At 30.4% G+C, this 17,470-nt stretch overlaps 1 protein-coding gene across 1 annotated transcript; it reads right to left on the minus strand.

Moving 5' to 3' along the window:
* Nucleotides 1–2,546: 2,546 nt before the first annotated feature.
* Nucleotides 2,547–6,785, minus strand: LOC108326866 (cucumisin). The gene is made up of 10 exons (XM_017560458.2): nucleotides 6,531–6,785; nucleotides 6,273–6,361; nucleotides 5,409–5,503; nucleotides 5,066–5,309; nucleotides 4,439–4,955; nucleotides 4,222–4,319; nucleotides 3,862–4,080; nucleotides 3,675–3,786; nucleotides 3,337–3,550; nucleotides 2,547–3,247 (listed from the first exon to the last, which is right to left on the minus strand). The coding sequence occupies exons 1-10, from the start codon at nucleotides 6,621–6,623 to the stop codon at nucleotides 2,724–2,726; spliced, it is 2,205 nt and encodes a 734-aa protein (XP_017415947.2). The 5' UTR covers nucleotides 6,624–6,785; the 3' UTR covers nucleotides 2,547–2,723.
* Between the last annotated feature and the right edge of the window lie 10,685 nt (nucleotides 6,786–17,470).

Raw genomic sequence — 17,470 nt, forward strand, 5'->3', positions numbered from 1 at the left:
ATTGTTGGTAGAGCTCTCAAAATGGATAACTCGACCCGACCTATTACGATTGGTCACTTAGTGAGTCAATTCAACCCGACTCATTTATTTACAAGCCGAAAAAATTTGAACTCGACCCGACCTACCATGGGTTGGTGGGTTAAAGAGGTTGGTGGATTGACTCACTTAACTTTTTTTCATCCTCTTTTTCTGAGATTCTTATAACATGTTACTTTGATCGATCAAATTGAAACAGTAATAATTGAACCAATTGATATAAAAGAAAATGAAACAAAATAACTCTATTGTTATATATTCTAAGCTATCAAGCATAAAATTTTGCCAATTTAGTTTAATACATACAGAACCGTTTGACCAAGAAATTACATATAGCTTTTAACAAAAATATATAGTAGAGGGAAACTTTTGGATAGACAACAACACAACTCAGTACGAAAAGCTCTATGGTGGGTTTTGAATAATTAATTTGATTTCAATAAAAAAAATTGGATTTGAATAATTAATTTAATTAATTTGATTTCAATAAAAAAAAGTGGGTTGGTGAGCTAACCCAGTTCACCACGGGTTGAACCCGGGTGAGCCGGGTCAAAATTAGCTTGCATCAAAATTTTCACATTTTTTTCTAACCCAACCCGGTTCAAACCCGTGATGAGTCAGGTTGATTCACGGGTTTCAACTCATTTCGACAACACTAATTGTTGATGTAAATATTATATAGAATTTGTTTGAAGTATAAAGTCTGGGATTTAAGTTTTACAAATAGAAAATTATAATTAAAATAAATTTCATTGAAAATAATTAAACAAGTTTTCTTTTGACAAAAAAGGTTATAAATAAATATTTTACATGAATAACATGATGTAAAAAATATATTAATTGATTTCTAGAGAATCAAATTCTTCTTTGAATTAAAAAATTGTGCTATATTTTAGATTTAGAGTGAAAAAAAAAGGTTGGTATTAACGAAGTGGGTAAAGAATCTGTTCTTCCTAGTGGATTCTCTCTTGTTGAATTCCTGGAAAATGCTTGAGAACACTTCAAATGACTGGTTAAGATAGCAGGAGTACTAACTATTATTAACATAGTACCAAAAGAAGGGGTAGGTTGGGTTTTCTTGATGAAATGGATGTTTCTTATTTCAAATATAACAGACAAAAGATTCACCATTTTCCACTTGTTTTTCATATTGGAAAGAATCTTCAATCATACACTATCTTCGGAGTTTTGGTTAGGACGTTTTGGAGTAGATCTATGGAGTAAATAATATATATACATGTTATTTTTTATTTGTTTGTTTAAGTCAATTAAAGATATCACAATGTGATAAGAAAACAAATTGATTCAATATCTTCTTAAATCTAAATAAAACTTTATAGTAAAGAAATCAGAAAAGACAGACCATAGTGTGTTTTCCATTAATTAGATATTTATCCACGTGGTTTTTTATCATCAAATATCTACATATGTTTATACAAATTAAATCTTTAAAATACAAATTAAATAAATAAATAAATAATTTTAAAGTACAGTTCAAATCAAATTACTCATTAAAATATTAATAAAAATAAATTTAATTTTTCTAAACAATAATTCAAATTTAAATTTTAAAAAATTAACTTTTTAAAAGTAACTTCAATTCTATAAGTTTAAATAAAAAAATAATTATATAAAGTTAATTTTTAAATAGTTAATATTTGTTATTAAATATTTTATTTTAATCGCTTAATTTTTTTGAAAAAAAATACTCATGTAAAATTGAGGTCACAAAATTGGATCACTTATGAGTGTTACTTCCTAAACCACCTACGTTTCTCCTTACATCTCCACGTATTTTAAAAAAATCAAAATCTGTTCTTGTATTTCAAAAATGTTGTTAAAAAAACTTTTTCCTTCAAAAAAAATCCTATATCTTTTATTTTTTTTCAATAAATTTCGATATTTGGAATGTAGAGTTACAGAAAGAAAAGTAGAGAGGTGCAGGGAGTAACATTGAAGATGGATAGGCCAATTTGTCTATCAATTCTGGGCCTATTCATAGCCCAATAAAGCGTAGAACTGTGGTTAAAGAAAATGAAAAAAGAACGTTCTTCGAAAAAATAATGAAACTTTTAAAATTGAGTGGACAACTAACAGGGAGAGTTTGGTTTCTCTAAAGCATTTCTCCTTTAAATCATTTCTCCTTGTACCTCCATCCATTTATATATGCACCTCCAAAGGTTTTTAAAATTCTAAAATTATCTTTTAAAATTCAAAAAGTTTTATATCTCTATTTTTTTCAATGCATTTTTGAAATTCGTTAAACAATTTTCTTTAATAGATTTTAAAATAAGATTGAATGATTTTTCAAAAATTTCAACGAATTTTAAAATTTTGTTGAAAATTTTTCTAAAAATTTTAAAATCATTAAATGAATTTCAAAATTCATTAAAAAAAAATGTAATTTCCAGTTATTTTTGAAAATTATAGACGTAGGAAGAAAGTTTGGAAATGTTGGCAAAATCGAACTTCTCTGTATATAAGACAATTAAGTGTTGAGATAACTGTACTATCAGGTAACAAGTTTAATTTCTCATTCAATTACTGCCACTAGAACGCTTTCATTATTACATAATCAATCAAATGAGATGAGCCATTTTGGGTGTTTGTTACTATTATACACGAAAAACCTGGAAATGCCTTATGCATTGGCTTCTAGTTATTTAATGCATAATTAGCCTAGGCCATTATACTGTGTTAAACACAACAATGGGGCTCCTCACTTGGAATTCACCATCATCCCAAGTCAAAGAGGCTGATTCTATAGGTTCCTTCATAGTTCCCTCAATGGTGAGCACAAATGAGAGCTTTTGGTTAAGAGAACTGAATGACAAAACACTCGGGTTCGCTTCAATTTTTAGTCCTGCAGGACCGATCACCTTAGCTTTATACGTCGACGTTGCTGACCCAACATTTGTAACAGTCCTGTTAAAACTCCCACTTACTCCATTCGACTTGGAGATCGGGGAAAAAAGTGCAAATGAGGGATAGTTTAGATCCCTTGCTGAACTTGCTTCGGAGCAGCTACTGTTGTCTCCTGTTATGAGTTGTAAATTCCTTGAACTATACCCTTGTCCACATAAGAACCTTACATAGTCTATTTCACCAGCATCATATACTAAACCAGGGCACACAGCCTTCGAAGGATCAATTTGGCCTGCCCCATATGACAGTTCTGCGTAAAGGTTAATCTTTGGACTAAGTTGTTTAGCTGCAAGATGCACAATGGAAACAGTTAGCTGAAAGTATTGTTCCAAATCCAATACTATGTGTCATCACTCATTTCATTTCTAGTATTACCTGTTGTCATTAGAGCTGAACGAATAGCTGCAGGAGACCATGTTGGGTGGAATGATTTCACATATGCCGCTGCCCCAGAAACATGTGGACAAGACATTGAAGTTCCGGAAATGATGTTGAAGTTTAATGTTCTGTTGTCACCGTCAACATCAGAAGGAGGAGAAACTGGAGACCAACTAGCTAAAATGGCTACTCCAGGAGCCACTAAATCCGGCTACAAAATGTAAAGAAAAATTGATTACATTTTATGTGGAGATTGACCACGACCATTGATAGGATGATGATGATCTAGAACCAAACAAATTTAAGTCAGGCATTGGAAAAGCTAATGAAGGTACCTTGAGAACTTCGGGTGTAACAATGTTTGGACCCCTTGAAGAGAAAGAGGCCACAACAGGGGCTATTGTATCATCTGTCACATCAGTCTTAAATATGGTTGCAGTTGGAGTCCTGCAAAAATGTCCATATTAGACAAGTATGACTCTCTACACTCTTGTTAAAGTAAGTGTCATCTTCGGTTGATACCTCGTGGAGTTTATGTAGTCGAGTACAGAGGCACCATCCTTCAATTCGAGGTAAGATCCAGGTAATGGAAGACTAGGAGGAAGATCTCTAGAACTTTGACCTTGTATCAATGCCCCAACAGAACCGGCATTGAAAGGGCCTGTCGCTATGCTTCTGCTATCACACAGAACAATTTTACCCTCCACTAATTTTTTGTCCAACGAACCGCTGAAGCAAAACCTGCACTTTGGAAACAATTTCATTAACAACAGATTATTTAATTTTAGAATGTAGTTTGGAACTCACAGGATTCTTTGTACTTGTATAGTTGTTTGTTTGGCCATAATGTTATACATCTTAACGAATATCAGGAATTGTTACCTTGATGACGATGAATCGGAGCCTTTGCTTGGTGCATCTCCACCATAGATTATAGGATACAACTCTCCCTTGAGGTCAAATGTATTTATCGAGGTACCCTAAACATGGAATGAAGAAACTGAATTCTATGTAATGTAACAATGTATAAAGTAAGTAATACATGCATAAGTCACTATCAATCTATGAAACATGATTTAGGACAGAGTAGGTAATTTACCTCATAGGTAATGTTGTTACCTAATCCAACCTTGGTAACAAACTTTCTGTCTATGGTAGTCGCAGCCACAGTAATTGACCAAGGCAAAAAATTGGACAGGGAGGAATATTTTGGACCATTGTTCCCTGCTGAAGTTACTGTCAACACTCCTTTTCTCACAGCATGAAATGCTCCGATGCCAATTCCATCTCTAAAGTAGTTTTCGTCACTGAAACCTCCAAGAGAAACTGATATTATGTCAACCCCATCCGCAATTGCATCATCAAATGCAGCAAGTATGTCTGCATCAGAACAACCTTCATCTAACCAACACACTTTATACACAGCAATGCGCGCTTTTATCGCGCCACCTCTTGCCGTTCCCTGAGCAAGGCCTAACATGCTTGCTTGACTAACTGGATTCCCTGCTGCTGTCGATGCTGTATGAGTGCCATGACCATCTACGTCTAACGGAGATTTTGGGTCGTCATCGGTAAAGAATCCATCAGCTTTGTAAATCTTAGCCCCAATGATTTTACTACAAGAACATAGCAACATGTGTTAATGATATTGTACAATTTGTGTGCCTCTGAATATTTTGAATGTTATCTGGTTTATGTGGGCCAGACTACAAATTTAACTGCATACTTGTTGCACGTGAAATTTTTAGAACTTTGGCAAGTGCCCTTCCATTTACTAGGTGGTGGACCGAATCCTTCGTCACTGAAGCTCTTAGATTCTGGCCAGATTCCAGAGTCAAGCACTCCAATGATGACATCACTCTCAGTATTTGCTCTGTCTACGTTTAGTGGAAATCCAATGAAATCCCATGACCTTGTTGTATGGAGTTGCTTCTTTTGATTGGGAAAGACAGCTACCACTCTTTCATGCCCTGCATTTCGAGAATTCTTGGTTGGCAAATTTTTAATCCTAGAAGAAAAGACGAATATGATTTAAAGAGAATACAAGATAGAGTAGTTTTTGTGCATACTAGCCAATCTATTGGCTTCCTCTTCCGTTAGCTTAGCAACAAAGCCACCGAAACTTCGTTTGTAGTGCTGCTGCACTGACTTGGGATCGGCATTGCTGAAATTGTGAGTATAAATGATGCTTGTTTAGTTCACTCAGTCTCTTCAAATAATGAAACTATCCAAAAATAGCTACTTTTCAACTTTCCCTCTTTTAACGCAGAAAACAAGGAGGAAAAATAATAGGTGGTTTCCTTTTTAGACTCATTCTTTTATTTTCTAACAAACAAAGCTTTACTAAGAAAAACTAGGCCTGCCAACTGATGATGGTATGACGCAGTTACATTTAATTTTACCAGTTCTAGTAAAAGCATTGATTGAATTTGTCACCAATAAGTGAGACAGAGTGCTAATGCTATTACAAAAATAGGAATATAATCTTTATATGATCATATAGGGTTCCGTTTCACGAGACACAATACAAAAGCAATACAGCTTCCTTCAGTTCTTGGAATCTTGTTAAAAATTGACCAGGTAAGGAAATAATTCGGGTCAAAATCTGAGTATATGAAACTCTCAGTTTCCTTTTTCCTCTTTATTCAAGATTTCGATGTACTCAATAGAGATAGTGAGTGAGTGAGTGAGTGAGAGAGAGAGAGAGCGAGAGAGAGAGAGAATCTTTATCACAAATGATTTTTGTCATGATAAATTATTTGGCGACTTTATTTTTGTGGCATTCAATCTGTGCATCTATCAGGACGTCAACGTTTAAGGGGATTACTCTGAAATTCTCAGTTGATTGGTTGCTACCGTTTCGGAACCGGCCAACCGTATGATTCAAAATCTGTGGGGTCTAAAATTGTTTTTATTCTGATATATGTTATTACCTGTCTGCAACTTCTTGTAGTATGTTTGAATAAAGAGCCAACGCAGAATCCTCATCCTTCATGGAATTGCCAGTGTAGACAATGTAGCTCTGCATTCAGAACAAATTTATATAAAATATAACACACACACACTCTTCTCCTGAATAAGAAGCATATGAATTTCAAAACCAAGAGAAAAGCACAGAAAAGAAGGGTGGGAGTAGCAAACAAAATAACGTGATCAATTGAGAATGGTGAGTGAAGAGAGATAGGTTTTGCCTTCAGTTCGGATGATGAGTGACATAGTTGAAGAAATAAAGCAAAACACAGAACTATGAACACACGGGGAGAGGATCTGCAAGCAGTATCCATTGTGAAGTTAGTAAGAACCGAGAAGGTTGCAGCCAAGTGGTTGGTGCCGTGTCAGTTTATATATAGACGTCAATTGACAGAGACATACTATCGTCCATGCTTGATTCATTTGCAGCATTTGGGAGTTATCTTTTCTCTCCTCCCACCAATCAAGCAAGACGTGTTTTCAGATAAAATATGAAAGGTTTGCACCTCAGTTGAACGGTTCAAACATAATGTAGAAAAGTCTACAAACACACAGAGGAAACAATAGAACATTGGCCCGTGGGGCTCTTGTTCTTGGAAGCTAGTTTGTGCTAATTGAGATGACACTTATCCAACAAAAATAGTGTAATTTATTGATTACTTCCATCTACTGTACTCTACACTTCACGTTTACCATAAATCATGTTAAGGAAAACCGTTTCTTTGTGTAACATCAACTACAAATGATAACAGTAATGAAAAGCATTTCTTTTGGTCTCATGTCACATGCCAAGTACAGCTAGCATGGGATCAGAGTGGCGTTCAAATCAACATCAGACACACAGGCATTTCCACGTCTAATTAAATTGAAATGTTCCGTCTTATTGTCTGCGAGAAAAAGTTTCAATTACAAACATCCGTGAATGTTATTAGACTGAGACGTGTTTAGTGCGTTTTATACATACATGGAAGAGGCTATTAAATGATGAAATGGCTCCACTCTACGTTCCTCTTTTGATAAACTCTAATCAACTGATTCACTCGTTTCGGGCCATTGGTTTACCATTTTCCAATATGTCACCAAAACACCAGAAGATTAGTTGTACTTTGAGTTACTTTTCACATATTACTGATGCCTTTTTTAGTTTATTTTCACATACTTTTTTATATCTTGTGTAATAAGACTTTGTTCTAAAAATCTAGTGCATTAATTAATTTTTTACCAAAATACTTCCTGTCTTTTTAGTTCATAAATAATAAATCCTTTTGATTGTTTATTTTTCTATGGTATGAAAGTTGGAGAAGATGAATAGTCTACTATTTTTATTCTTTTTATATAATTAACTATTTAGATTAAAAGAATTAAATAAACAATGCATAATTGATTTGAATACTTTGACGGCAATTTAAATATTTTTTAATATATATATTAGTGGAAACACATTTATTAGACGTGCATGTGTGTTTATTTTTTTTTTATTTTAGTAAAAATTTATGAAACTATAAAATGATTTTTATTAAAAATTGTTATAAAAATAAATAATTTGTATCATTTTTTATTATAAGTAATTATTTAGAATTTTAAAAATAAGTATTAAAAGGATAAAATAGTAAAATAAAAAATTTAAATTATAAAATAATTAAATTTAGATTAAAGTTTATCAAAATTTCAAAATTGTCACTTGTCTTTTTTTTTTCTGGTAAGACATATGATTTCGGTTATTTGAACAACCACTATCCTATCTACTTTCTGTAACAGTTCCCTAAACAATCAAGACTAAAAGGTTAACCAAAAATTTCACTTGTTTTTTTTTCTAAGAAGTACATATGACTTCGGTTGTTTGAACAACCACTATCATATTTACTTTTTGTAGCAATTTTACAAATAATTCTTGTCATATGTCTCATCTAGGGTTATATTAGCAAAAGAAACACAAGTTCCTATTTCACATTTATCTTCTTCCTTCCTTTGCGAACGAGTGTCGTCGTCTACTGCTCAACTCACTTCGTCTCTGATCTCAAAAGCTACCCTCACTGCTCGACCGCCATCACTGCTTCGCACCTCGTTGTTGTTGTGGTGAGCATGATTATCATTTTTTTTACGTTGTTGTGTTTGCACAATAGTGCAGATTTGACATATTAACTTGCGTTATATACTTTGGTTCTTGTATGCAACTGTAGATAATGGTTTAGTTCGTGATTCTGATAATGAAAAATTATACGGTGGCTCATGTAAACCACACTCTGTGTTTAATTATGCTCATTTAGTTCATTCCTAGGTTATTTCAGATTTTTTTCTTTGTAATAAAGATAAAGCTTAATACTTTTGTTTATATTTTGAAATGTTATGGTAAGAGCAGATTTTGGGAGCTACGTGGTGTTGGATAATAGCATGCAAACAAGAGATGAACAAAATGTACTCCCCATGTACTCCTTCATTTTTGGACTATGCAACCCTCGACCATTGGGAAAGGCAAGATTGGTTCAAACGCTTTATGCTTGATATTCAATATAAAAATCTTTTAAAATATTATTTGAAAAAAAAAACTTTTGGTCTCGGTTATTTCATAAACTAAAGTAGAAAAGGGAAATCTATGACAATAAATCTTCTCACAGCCGCTGTTTAAAATTAAATAATTATATTAAATTAGATATAGCCTATTACCTTAGTTCAGTTGTTTGTCGAACTGAAATAGAAAAGAGTACATGTCAGCAGTTCTTCTCACAATCGCTGTCATAAACCTTTTTTTATTTTCGGTTTAATGTTTCAGTTTTTAAACTGAAGCAAAATGTGGACCCTTTTGCTTTGGTTCATAACCGAGACCAAAAACCTTTTTCTTTTTTACTTTGTTTTAATATCTTTATTGATTGTCAAAAATAACTACTATCTTTCCATGTGCTAATGTCTTCTTTTTCAAGTTAAGGTTTTTTCTCCCATATCTCTAACAGAGGTTTCTTCTCCCACGCAACCCGGATCGAAGGTTCTTCTAGGATGAAATCCTATTGTCACTAGTTGTCGTCGTGTCGCCACATATCACTATGCAATAATGAGAGACGTTTCCCCTTTTTATTCTTCAATTGCGCACTAACAGGCATAACATATACTTCTTCATTCACGACTCTTTTGCTTAACTAGGACATCACCAACAACGACGAATGCAATCAGAAGCTTCGTCGACATTTTTCCTTCTCCCTCTTCCAAAATCTTGAGGATTCTCTTTACCATTCAACAACTCAAGTTGAAGCTAAGTGCTCATCCTCCATTGATAATTTTTAGTGCTCTGTTACCTATGCTAATTGCTACTCGAGAGCTCCAATTATAGAATTAGAGATGGGGATAATGGAGTATTCGACTATCTAATTCAGTTGGTGTATTCAAGTCCAATTTACCATTTTTTACTATGGTGGAACTCGTGTAATTTAGGGTTTATTCAATTTCTCTAATGTTTTTATTTGTTCAAAGAAACTGTTGCATGCATGCGCGAATGTCTATGGATTTAGTGCTTATTTTTGTCTGTTAAAAAACCAAAATTTTGGATGAAAAATAAAAGAAAGAAGATAAAGGTTGTATGTGTAGGATAGATGACCTGACAAACAAGAAAAAAAAATGAAAAATTAATTTATTATTTAAATTAAGTAATTTAACATGTGTTTCAAACAAAATGTAATCCGAAACACTGTTTGTTACATAAAAGAAAACACTAATATCATTAGCAATCGAAAACTAATTCTATAAATTTTGAAAGACTAAAAATTTAACTAAACCAAATTTTGGAACAAAACAAACTAAATAACTTAATAATTTAAGAAAGAAAAACATAATTAATCCGTAAATAAATTATATTATAAACGTTATTTCTCCATTCCTAGTGGTGGAAACTACTAAGTTCATTCTCTCCACTAATTCATACGCATCACATGTAATGGTCCACTGCTATTGCACCAATTGTTTCCTTCTTGGTCAAATACTAAGTGAATATTCTGTGTTAATTACCATCTCTAATCAGATTTATTTTTATAAAATATTCTTAAATCACTTTTGGTAGCTGCTGTAATATCTTTTGTGTGGCTACATTATATTTAATAAATTCATATTCTGTTTATTTTTACTAGTGAAAATATGTGTGAACACATGTGTTATGTTTTTTTTTATAATAATAAATTTATTATTGCTGTTATTATTATAATTATAACACATAAATAAATGGTTTTATTGTAAGTATTTTTTTATTTATTTTGTAGGTAATTTTTTAATTAGAAAATAGTTAAATTTTAAAAAAAAAGTTAAATTTAAATAAATAATGACTTAAAAGGTGATATTAATAAAATAATTATTTTAATTTTAAAAAAAAATAAAAGATAAAATTAGAAAAACAAATATAAACACCATAAATATTTTTATTTATTATATTTCAAATAAATATTATTTAAGAATTTTTATTTATTGAAATTGTTTTTTATAAGCTTCTTTTTAAATTGAAGAAACTAATTAATATATCATTTCAAATCATACAAATATTAAAAGATAAATGAGAAGTACTTAAAATTCTCTTATTAAAATATCATTAGAATAGAAATACCTAATGAACAAATACTATTTAAATTAATTGAAAAAAAAAAGACTATTCCCTTAGCATCTACCGTATAACCGACAAAATGAAAAATGACAAAAAAAAAAGATGAATGAATTATAGAGCCTTAGATACAATGAGTGATTGTTATTTAATTGGAGAAAAGTCGATGAGAAAATGGCTAGAAATGCGTTGTCCAAGGACAAAAGATGGAAATTATTTAATTCAATTTTGTCATCTTCGTATCATTAGAAATACGTACACAGTAGGTTGCTCACATCATATTCAACAATTTATACCTCTCATTCCCTTTCTATTACTTTACGGCCAAACATTGGCTTAGGGTTTCATCATCCCTAAAAACTGAAAAAATAAATTTTATATTTTTACAAACTTATAAAAAGTTTTAAAAAATTAGATTTAAAAAGTAGTATAATTTTTTTTAAAATTAACTTGTATATACATTAATTCAATTTTTTTTTAAATATTTCTTATAAATATTTATGAAAACACAGGGTCAATTGATTTTTTAATTAGAAGCACTCAATTGATATTTTTTATTTACTTTTCTCTGTCGTCAAATTATATCACCAAACATATTAATTAATTAGTTTTATTTTCTCTGTTTATTTTTTACATTCTGAAAATAAAATTAATTACAATTCTTCTACAAATAAAATTGGATAATAAAATATTAATTTTCAGATAACAGCAACTTTAAAACAAACATCAATCATAGTTTTTTTTACAGGGTTATAGAGAAAGGAGGTTTAAACTCTTATATAAATGAGTCAACTTTGTTCTTTTTTTTTTTGTTTACAGTTGATCAAACAATCATGGTTATATTATATCTTCTTATTAATACAATTTTGTTATACCTTCACACACTCTTCCTATTTCTTCTTCTTCTTTTCCCTGAACTCTCTTTTCCAGGTGTCGTCATGCCTCTCTCTATAATGAAAAAGTCCTCTATAATGAGAATAAATAAATAAATTAGTTGATTGTGTATAATGAAAAAAAATAAAAATCAATGAGTTAAGAAATTGGAGAGATTGACATCATGGCTTGTAATTAGAAAGTTGTGTTAGCCATGCAGCATGTATCTTTCAAACTACAATTCCTTAATCATCATTTACATTACAACTGTCAAAACGAGTCATTCGGTCTGACCCGGCTCGGTCCACTATGGATTGGTCACTTAGTGAGTCAACCTAACCCGACTTATTAATTAGCGAGTCAAAAAAATTTAAACCCGGTCCCACTACGGGTTAGTGGGTAAACGGTTAACTCACTGACTTACTTAATTACAATTTTTTTAAAATAAAAAAAATTTACAAACTTTCTATAATTCAAATCTAAACAAATTTCACTCCCAACTTTCATTCCTAACATGAGTGTTTAATTAATTTTGAAAATAAGGAATTTAAATAATTTTTTCAAGCAGTAAGTAATTTTTTCAAGCAGTAAGTAAATAATTTCAAACAAATATTTTTTTATAAAATTAAAATTAAATTTTAATAAAATAAAATTAGGTAGGTGGATTGGTGGGCCAACCCGGCCCACCACAGGCTCAACCCGCATGAGTCGAGTTTAAATGAGTCGGGTTGAAATCTGACCTGCATAAAAAATATAAAATTTTTTCAAACCCAACCTGACTCGAATCCATGGTGAGCCAAATTAACCCGCGGATTGTGACCCATTTTCATAGCTCTAATTTACATACTTCTCCACCGTAATTCACGCGTCAAATCACCCAATTTTTTCTGCCAACTCAAAATCCAAATAATATTCTTCCGCTCTTTCAATTCATTATGCTTCTTATTAAAACAACTTTTTATTTAATTTCAAAAATCCATTATTTTAATTTAATCTTCAATTTTGCGACTTACTTACTGCTTTGAAACGAGAATATTTACTAGTATCCTTATGATAATATAGTTTGTTAAGAGAAAAAATTGTAATAATTATTTAGCGAGTTTGTGTAATTTTATAAAATAGATTTAACTTGAATGTGTATCTCAATCAACCTGTTTAAACATTTCACTTATTCTTTCGGTTGAAGCACCTGTTTATATTTATATAAAAACCTTAGACAGATGACATTGGATTACATAACTAATCAAAGATACTATCGTCACATATAGAAATCATAACCACAAACAAAAAATATAAGATAATATAACAATGATAATCAAATAATTATTAATACCACAAAAATACATTTAGTAACAATTATGAAGATCTTTCAAAATTATAATTGTCATTATTAAAAAGTGGGCTTTAAGTCTAATTCAACCCCACAAAATTGGTTTGTATGATGTCTATATGTTATAATTTGACTTTATCTCTAATCGATGTGAGACTTCCAACACACATCTTTCACGTCGAGGTATAGATATCTCGAGCATAAGATTAGAATTAATGGGTGGTTCGATAGTAAACAGATAACAGGTGAAACATAATATCCACATAAATTTCGCTATGATAGGCTCTAACCTAGGACCTGTGGGTTATGGGCCCACTTTTAGAGCCTATCCTATCCAGAGACATTATGTTTCATTCGGACCAGTATTAGACCACTCATTAATTTTACTCTTACCTTCGAGATATTTATATCTTGTAAGACTCACCGTGTTTTTACTTGTTCTTTATTTATCTTCATTATTATTTAGTTCTTCTCTTCAATTACCTAACAATATGTTTTCTCTAAAAATCCATAACCGTTATCCCTGTGCTCATATTTATATCATTTTTAGAAACAAAAGTTGTCTTTCACAGTATATATCTCGTATCTTTTTCACTTGTTTTATCCTTTAAAAAATATTTTTAAATTTATGATATATAATCGTAATCATACACATAATAAATCTTATATATATAATTTTAATAAATCTTTTTAAGAATAACCATAATATATAACTCACTTATATTATAATAACCCTTTTATATATTTTTAAATTGTTAATATTTTCTTAATAATTATTCATCAAATATTTTATTTTCTGAAAAATCTTTTAAATACAATAAATATTTTAAACTAATAAACCATTGTATCTCTTGACTGAATAAATCTTTTTAAAATATTTAATTATCACTTATTAATTTCAAATAATTTCTAAAATCTTTTTAATTAAATAATTACTAAACTCTTATATATTTTATTTAAAATTTTACTTAACATTTTTTAATTATTAAAATTTTCAGAGTTCTCCATATTCAAATCAATGAAGAAAAAACAAAATTATATATATATATATATATATATAATGAAATTGAAGATATCTTGAATGAACATTTACTTAAAGGCGAATATGCTAATGACTCAACTCTTTACAAAGGCAAATTGTTTAATGGTGAATATTTCTGATTTTTTCACTTGGAGCTATAGTAGGGTAACAGAGAAAATGTTAGAGTGAGAGAGATGAAAGAGAACAAGTTGAAAGGAATGAGGGAGGTGAGTAAGGATTTTGGGGTTTCTTGTTTTTTTTTTTTTAGTTTTGAGAATGAAATTATTCAAATACCCTTAACCTTAAAACTTAGAATCCATGATATATAAGGGTATTTTTGTCTACTAAAACTCGGTACACATTGCTAAAATGTACCAACTGAAAAACAGGCGTGCGCACGTTAGCAAACCCCCTACACACACATACACACACACACACACACACACACACACACACACACATATATATATATATATATATATATATATATATATATATATATATATATATATATATATATATATATATATATATATATATATATATATATATATATATATATATATATATATATAACCGATGAGGGACGGTCATAATAAGGTTTACAAATCATTTTCTGGTATAAGCGAGGGCAAAGAGGGAAGATTTCGCGAGACCCTACTTGGGAAACAGGTTGACTATTCGGGTCTTTCTGTCATTATTGTAGGTCCATCACTTTCATTACATAGATGTGGATTGCCCGGAGAAAAAGCAATAGAACTTTTTTCAGACATACATAGATGTGGATTGCCCGGAGAAAAAGCAATAGAACTTTTTCAAACATTTCTAATTTGTGGTCTAATTCGAAAACATTTTGCTTCCAACATAGGAATTGCTAATAGTAAAATTCGGCAAAAAGAACCGTTTGTATGGGAAATACTTCAAGAAGTTGTGCAGGGACATCCTGTATTGCTAAATAGAGCACCTACTCTGCATAGATTAGGTATACAGACATTCCAACCCATTTTAGTAGAGGGACGTGCTATTTGTTTGCATCCATTAGTTATATATATACACACACTATGTGTCAAACAAAAATAATTTTCTGTGAAAATATGTTATTAATTTCAATTTATAAAAGATTATCAATTACATCAAGGGTGTTGCTCCCTCCACCACCATCCCTTCTCCCTCCACCTCCCCAACCTCTACAATTTTTTTTAATTACAAAAGTAGCCTTTTTTTACTTTTAACCATATTTATTTACTTTATTATGAAATCCTAAATTCTTACCTATTTTTACTCACCCATTTTCACTCGCCCCCACCCCCTACTCTCCCAAGTCTCACTTTCTCTCTTTTCAGATTCTCACCCCCTCAAACTCTCATCGGATCCGTTTCTTCTCATCTCCCAACTCTTACTTCTCTTCTCCATATCTATTTGGTTCTTCTTCATATTCCTGTCTCCATATCCGTTTGGTTTCGTGGTGCGGTGGTGTGGCCTTTCGTGGTGCGGCGATGCAGGGTGTTTGTAGTGGTCATTCGGTGGTGCAGTGGTTCCAAATGATAATGAATATTTTATGACTAACATAATAAAAAAATAATTTTATTGACACTAATAAAAAATTCTAAATGACATCAATGGAAACATATATCATTAATGTTGGTAAAGAAATGATTGCAAAATAAATATGGAAATTAACCACAATCGATTGTTAACATGAGAGAAATATTCATTATTGTTAGTAAAATGTGTTAAAGTATCTGTATCTCAATTTCAAAAGGATAACGAAATAAAAAAATGAAAAACGTATACATGAATTAATTAAAAAAAATTCAAAAGTTCAAAATTCTTACTATTTAATTATAATTTAAAATTTTCTAAATTTAAATGATCAAATTCATCTCTTAAAGTTTTAAAATTTCAATATTTTAATTTTTTATTTAAATGATTATATAAAATGTTTCAACCTTTTTATAAGATTAACTATCCTCCACAATATTTTTTCTGACACATTGCGACATATATTTCTTCCTCATGTATCAAACATTTTTTTATGTGAGATTGCTTAACTCTTCGTATGTTGGTGTGGGTAAGATAAACAATCAAAAAGTTCAAAAGATACAACAATGGAAAGAAGCATAGAAAACAGAGAGACAGAAGAAAATGAAACATAGAAACATGGATCCATCATTAAAATGGTTGTGTTGTTTGGGTGATGAGATGGAAGAGAGAAAGAAACAGCATAACTGTCAATAACAAATGCTTGTTGGTTAAGCATAAACCAGACCATTGTATTTATGTAGGGGATTGGAGTGAGTAGAAGTTAAAAATATTAACCCTAAAAATAAAATTGTACAGAAGAATAAAACAGGAATAAAACAAGAATTGGAAGATGGAGGAAACAAGAGGTGGTGGTGGAGGGAGCAACACCCATTCCTGTTTTATTCCTCCTTTCACATGTATGGGAACTGATAGTACAACTCTATTTTGCTAGAACCGTTTTATTGTATATATCAAAATATAATAAAATAATTTATTGTATCCAAATTTATTGAATGAGGTCATAGCAATTTTAAAACATAAAAAAAAGCGAATTAGAAGTTTCATATGATTTATAAAATGTAAAATATATTTATACTATTATATATAGAAATCGTCCTTTTATAGAATATTTTTTTAATTTTTTTTAAATTAAAATAAGAGTTAGGTATGTTTTTAACTCTTTAACTTTTATGTAAAATTGAAATCGGTCATTGAAACTTTGATACATTTTAAAATTAAGTATTAGGTTAATTTTTTTTAAATGACAAACATATATATATATACATATATATATATATATATATTCTAATAAACATTGAAACAAGAACATATTAAATGTATAAAAAATTCAAATATTAGTATAAAACATATTGTCACATAAAAATTTTAATCTATTTGAATTAAAAGAATTGTATTTGTCATTTCAAAAGTCTAAACTATTAGAAAGTGAGTTTAAAACCTAATTCAACTCCACAAAATCGGCTTGTAAGGTGAGGTTTGCACCTCACTTATATATTATAATTTGGTCTTATCTCTAGTCGACGTGAAACTTCCAACACACTCCCTTCACGCCGAGGTATAGACATCTCGTGTGCGATAGTAGAAATTGGGTGGCGCTAGGATAGACTCTATGTCTCTAACCATGGCTTTAAATCAACATGTATTAAAGTTAGGACGAATTTTAATTTTAAATCAAAATCTAGAAACTTATTTTATCAATTTCATTTTCAAGTGATTTTTTTTAATTTAATTTTTTAATTTGATTGTTTTTAAAAATTTACAAATTTTTAAAATTAAAATAACTATTTATAATAAAATATTTACTTAGAAAATAAATAAA

Source organism: Vigna angularis, chromosome 2 (genome assembly GCF_016808095.1).
Source record: "Vigna angularis cultivar LongXiaoDou No.4 chromosome 2, ASM1680809v1, whole genome shotgun sequence".
In the NCBI taxonomy this organism is placed as follows: domain Eukaryota; kingdom Viridiplantae; phylum Streptophyta; class Magnoliopsida; order Fabales; family Fabaceae; genus Vigna; species Vigna angularis.